Source organism: Phragmites australis, chromosome 5, assembly GCF_958298935.1.
Source record: "Phragmites australis chromosome 5, lpPhrAust1.1, whole genome shotgun sequence".
Lineage (NCBI taxonomy): Eukaryota > Viridiplantae > Streptophyta > Magnoliopsida > Poales > Poaceae > Phragmites > Phragmites australis.
In genome coordinates, this window is record NC_084925.1 from 24,458,050 (window position 1) to 24,463,012 (window position 4,963).

Sequence of the window (4,963 nt, forward strand, 5' to 3'; positions counted from 1 at the left end):
AAATGCCAGCAACCTCCACATCCGTCGTCCTCCTTTGAAATTTGAATTTTAGGAGTTTGTTTGGAAAGTATGAATTCAACAAAAATTCATATCTTAATTTCCACGGTAAAAAAGGTTCGATATTTTTTACCAAACAAATCCACACGCTTGCGTAGGCAAGACCACACAGACTGGCTTAGTACTAACGTCGTAGTGGTAGCAGTCTGAAAGCAGGCAAAAACGCGTAGTAGTTGGGCGGCTGCCCTGCTCTGCCGCGATATACTCCAGAGTCCAGGCACGGAAGAGAGCTGGCCGAGTCCACCACTCTCCTAGCCTCCTTCCTTCCCCTTGCTGCTTGCTCCCTTCGCTCCCACTCCAAAAACCCAATAAAAAACGCACCTTTCCTTCCCTTCCTTCGCCTCGCTTTCCCCCCACCTCCCTCGATCCCCTCGCCCGAAGATCCCGATCCCGTCCACCTCCTCTTTCTTGCGCAATCAGAGTTTCCCCGCGGCGGAGCAGGTCGGAGGCGGAATGTTGCGCCCTTGATCGGCGCGGCAGTCGACTGGGGTTCTTGGCCCGCCGGAGATGGGCTGCTTCTCGTGCTTCGACTCGCCCGCGGACGAGCAGCTCAACCCCAAGATCGCCGGCGCCGGCGGGTATGGCGACTCGCCCTCTGCTGCGGCGGCGTTCGGTGGCGTCGGCCGGCACGGGGACAGGCGGTACCGGGACCTGCAGCAGGCGCCCATGGCGGCGCCGCGCGTCGAGAAGCTTTCCGCAGGTGCGTTCCTTGGGCTGGGTGGGTGGCTGGATCCCCGCGGTGGATGGTTGGTTGGTGGGATCGGATCCGGGGGTGGTTGTTGATTCCCCCCTCGTGGTCGTTCAACCGTTCTCCTTGCCTTCTTGATCTGATTTAGTACTACTCCTTGTAGCGTATGCTGATCTTTGCGTGTCGAATTAGCGTAAGTAGATGTGAAATTTGATAGCAAAACGGAGAGAAAGCTAGAATCGTCTCTTTGAGTTGTTGGAGACTCCTAGGTTGGTAGTTGGGTTCATGTGCCGGCTCCGGATCTTGGAGAGATGGAAAGATCAAGGACACGAATCCGTAGACTGATGTGATCACCATATAGTATTTCAAATCATAATTCTGCTCTCTTTGTCTAGACTGCTGGTTAGCTTACTGGTTTTTACTCCTGTGGTGGCCTATTTGTGCAGTGGCTGAGAAAGCGAGGGTGAAGAGCAATGCGCTCGCGAGAGAGACTTCTGCGCCGAAGGATGCCAATGGCAATGTCATCTCCGCGCAGACTTTCATGTTCCGCGAGCTCGCCATGGCGACGAGGAACTTCAGGCCAGAGTGCTTCCTGGGCGAGGGAGGGTTTGGTCGTGTTTACAAGGGTCGTCTGGAGAGCACGGGCCAGGTAACTTATCTTGTCAAATGCAAGCTTGGTTTTTTCTTGCTTTCTGTTGTGGAGGATCAAGCTAGTAGTAATTGTGCTGTTGTAGAACTGGTACCATCTTTTTAGTCCAGACATTGAAATAGTCCATGCTGTGAAATAGTAGCTGTTCAGTAGAACTTTTTGCTTAGATTGCATACCTTATATTCTTGTCTTTTGCCAGTTTACTGGAATTACTGTTATCTGTTCGTTTTAGTCCAGACATTGAAATAGTCCATATGAAATAGCAGCTGCTCAGTGGAGGTTATTTGCTTAGATTGAAGAACTTATGTTTTTATCTTTGTCTAGTTTACTGAAAGAATTCGATGTACAGTATATGCAAATAGAGCAATGAGATGTGATAAAAAAAAATTAGATGATTGAAGTGTGACGTGTTTGCTGCAGGTTGTTGCTATAAAGCAGCTGAATAGGGATGGGCTTCAAGGAAACAGAGAATTTCTTGTTGAAGTCCTCATGCTCAGTTTGCTACATCATCAAAACCTGGTTAATTTGATTGGTTACTGTGCTGACGGAGACCAGCGCCTTCTTGTTTATGAATATATGCCCTTCGGATCATTGGAAGATCATTTGCATGGTACAAATGATGTTCTTCTTTTGCTGTATTGAACCTGTTCACATATGACCACTACCTGTCAATATTTCAATCAATGTTCTCTGTGTGACTAGCTGCATGCCTGTCCTAGTGTCTTTCTGTCTGTCACATGCTTGCTTAGCTACGACTGTCAATCTGCAGTTCTGTATATGTTCCCCTGTCTTCTGCTATTTATTTGTATGCATCCATCTTCATTATTCCTTCTTCTCTTACTGGAAAATGTTTATTGCAGTGTTAGCTTATTACTTGGCACTGCAAACACTGCTGTTTACATTGCTATTTTCCTTTAATTTTTTTAATTTTCAAGGCCCATCAGTGATGCAGGGCAGAATATTATGCACCCTCTGTGAGTATATCATGTTTGTATCACAGTTTCCTCACATTTTTATCTGTGGCTATTGTAATCCAATACCAGTGAAACGCCTTTGACTGTTCATGCGGTATAGTTAAGATATTAGTTATGTCATCTAGTTTAGATGTGTTTGCTCCTGAGTTTTGCAATGGAGTTGGACCAATGCAAACCAATTAAATTTGTCGGCATTCTATCAAAATGCCTTTAAAGTTGAGCGACATGCTGAAATCAATTGATGAACTGATCTGATTAAGATTTCTTATTTTGTAATCAGTGAACTGTTTAAACAACTCTTGAGCCCTTGGTACTTTTTAGATGTTATTTTGCTCAGAAAGTATAGCATTTTATCGCAATTTTTTAAAATTTAATGTGTCGCTATGCAATAGTTTTGTATTCTCTTGAACCAATTCTCCTTATCTTCATCAACTGATACATCAGAATTTAGAATTCGTATCAGGGGTTCTTACGTTATGAGCTTAACGCATATGTATGATTGTTCTTGTGGATGTGATAGTTCTACTATAATGTTTTAAGCCTTCTTCCTTCAAGGGAATATGTATGTAAGATATTCTACGAACAGTGAGTCCATTTCATTTTAATCAGTTAGGAGTTGCTCTTTTGACCTGAATGCTTTACTTGATGTAGATCTACCTCCCGATAAAGAGGCCTTGGACTGGAACTCGAGGATGAAAATTGCAGCAGGTGCTGCCAAAGGACTGGAGTACCTTCATGACAAAGCTAATCCGCCAGTTATTTATAGAGATTTCAAGTCATCAAACATTCTGTTGGATGAATGTTTCCATCCAAAGCTGTCTGACTTTGGTCTTGCTAAGCTGGGTCCTGTTGGTGACAAATCTCATGTCTCGACACGTGTGATGGGAACATATGGTTATTGTGCGCCAGAATATGCTATGACAGGACAGCTGACAGTTAAGTCCGATGTGTATAGCTTCGGAGTTGTCTTGCTTGAATTGATTACTGGTCGTAGGGCTATTGACAGCACCAGACCACATGGAGAACAAAACCTTGTTTCGTGGGTAAGTGATGATCTGGTTATTTGCAAATGCACCTTGTATTGCCTATTTGCTGATATTCTCTTACTACTGTTTGGATGCTCTTAAGATGTTCGTAATAGGTCTAGTAAAGGCTGCGTTACTAAATTGGATCACATGTTAAATGCCAAGGCTGTTGATTTTAAATAAACTGTATAAGTAATCAGATTGGTGCCTGGTTACTTGAAAGCAGGATACAAAAACTGGTATGGTTGTTGCTTGGTCACTTAAGGGTAGGGTACAGGAAGTGCTAGCACCACATGACGATATGAGATATTGTGAGCTGAACAAGTGGCATTTGTCATTTACTATCCTCCATGCTTATACTGATTTACCTGATTTGTTAGAACAGATCACACATTGCAGATCAAAAGGATAAAATGTGTGTACTCACACTGCTGTTTATTAATTCGCAGGCACGTCCTCTTTTTAATGACAGGAGAAAGCTACCTAAAATGGCTGACCCGAGGCTGGAAGGACGATACCCCATGCGTGGGCTTTACCAAGCTCTTGCGGTTGCTTCCATGTGCATACAGTCAGAAGCTGCTTCCCGTCCACTTATTGCAGATGTTGTGACCGCTCTTTCCTACTTGGCATCTCAATCTTATGATCCCAATGCGGCTCATGCTTCAAGGAAGCCAGGCGGTGACCAGCGAAGCAAGCCTGGTGAGAATGGCAGGGTTGTTTCCAGGAACGATGAGACCAGCAGCTCCGGCCACAAGTCACCAGGCAAGGACAGGGAAGATTCCCCTCGGGACCTTCCAGGAATCTTGAACAAGGATCTCGACAGGGAGCGCATGGTGGCCGAGGCCAAGATGTGGGGCGACCGGGAGCGCATGGTGGCCGAGGCGAAGATGTGGGGTGAAAATTGGCGGGACAAGAGGCGCGCGACCGAGAATGGGCAAGGGAACCTGGATTCACCGACCTAGAACGGTTAGGGGGCAGACAAGTTTTCATCCATCCATCCATCCACCCATGCATGTCTGTTTATTTCCAGGTCAATTTGCTTTCCGGTGGCCGGGGAGGGGGGAGGGCAGGGCAGGGCGGGGAGGGTTAGATGTACATTTCTAGGGAGGGAAAGAGATGAAACGGCAGCTTTGTACTGGATAGTGAATGCATGTGGTGTACATGTAAATTCTCAGAAAATTTTGTGAGAATGAAAGGACACTTTTGAGTTCCAGTTGTAAATCTTTCTTGTATGGCTGTGTGGTGGATACTGTTATAGTGACCACGGTTTGGTGGAGGTGAACTGCTGAAGTTGCAGCATATGTATCATGGGATCATCTGATTGTAGTGACAGTCCATAAACGCATGGTTATGTTACGATTCAGAACACATGTTAATCAGGTAACTTACACAGAGACGGGACAAAATCCAGTAGGGACGCGATCGAGCACCCAATGTGTGAGCGGAGAATATCTCACGACGCGATTTTAGACGCCCGGCGTCGCACGACCAGTCATCTCCGGTGCTAGCTGCCGGTTGTGTGGCTGTTGCGACGATGATATAGCTCAGCAGCTCCTCTGGCCTGAAACGA

General features: G+C 45.9%; 1 protein-coding gene across 1 annotated transcript; it reads left to right on the top strand.

The window, feature by feature from the left end:
• The first annotated feature begins 249 nt into the window (after positions 1 to 249).
• On the top strand, positions 250 to 4,625 carry LOC133918986 (serine/threonine-protein kinase PBS1-like). The gene is made up of 5 exons (XM_062363164.1): positions 250 to 757; positions 1,192 to 1,394; positions 1,815 to 2,004; positions 3,020 to 3,411; positions 3,843 to 4,625. The coding sequence occupies exons 1-5, from the start codon at positions 565 to 567 to the stop codon at positions 4,353 to 4,355; spliced, it is 1,491 nt and encodes a 496-aa protein (XP_062219148.1). The 5' UTR covers positions 250 to 564; the 3' UTR covers positions 4,356 to 4,625.
• Positions 4,626 to 4,963: the final 338 nt, after the last annotated feature.

Bases quoted from the DNA above. Each gene is read 5' to 3' on its own strand.
- LOC133918986 (XM_062363164.1), top strand. From the start codon at position 565: ATGGGCTGCTTCTCGTGCTTCGACTCGCCCGCGGACGAGCAGCTCAAC. The intron at 758-1,191 runs GTGCGTTCCTTG...CTATTTGTGCAG, and splicing joins CGTCGAGAAGCTTTCCGCAG to TGGCTGAGAAAGCGAGGGTG. The intron at 2,005-3,019 runs GTACAAATGATG...TACTTGATGTAG, and splicing joins ATTGGAAGATCATTTGCATG to ATCTACCTCCCGATAAAGAG.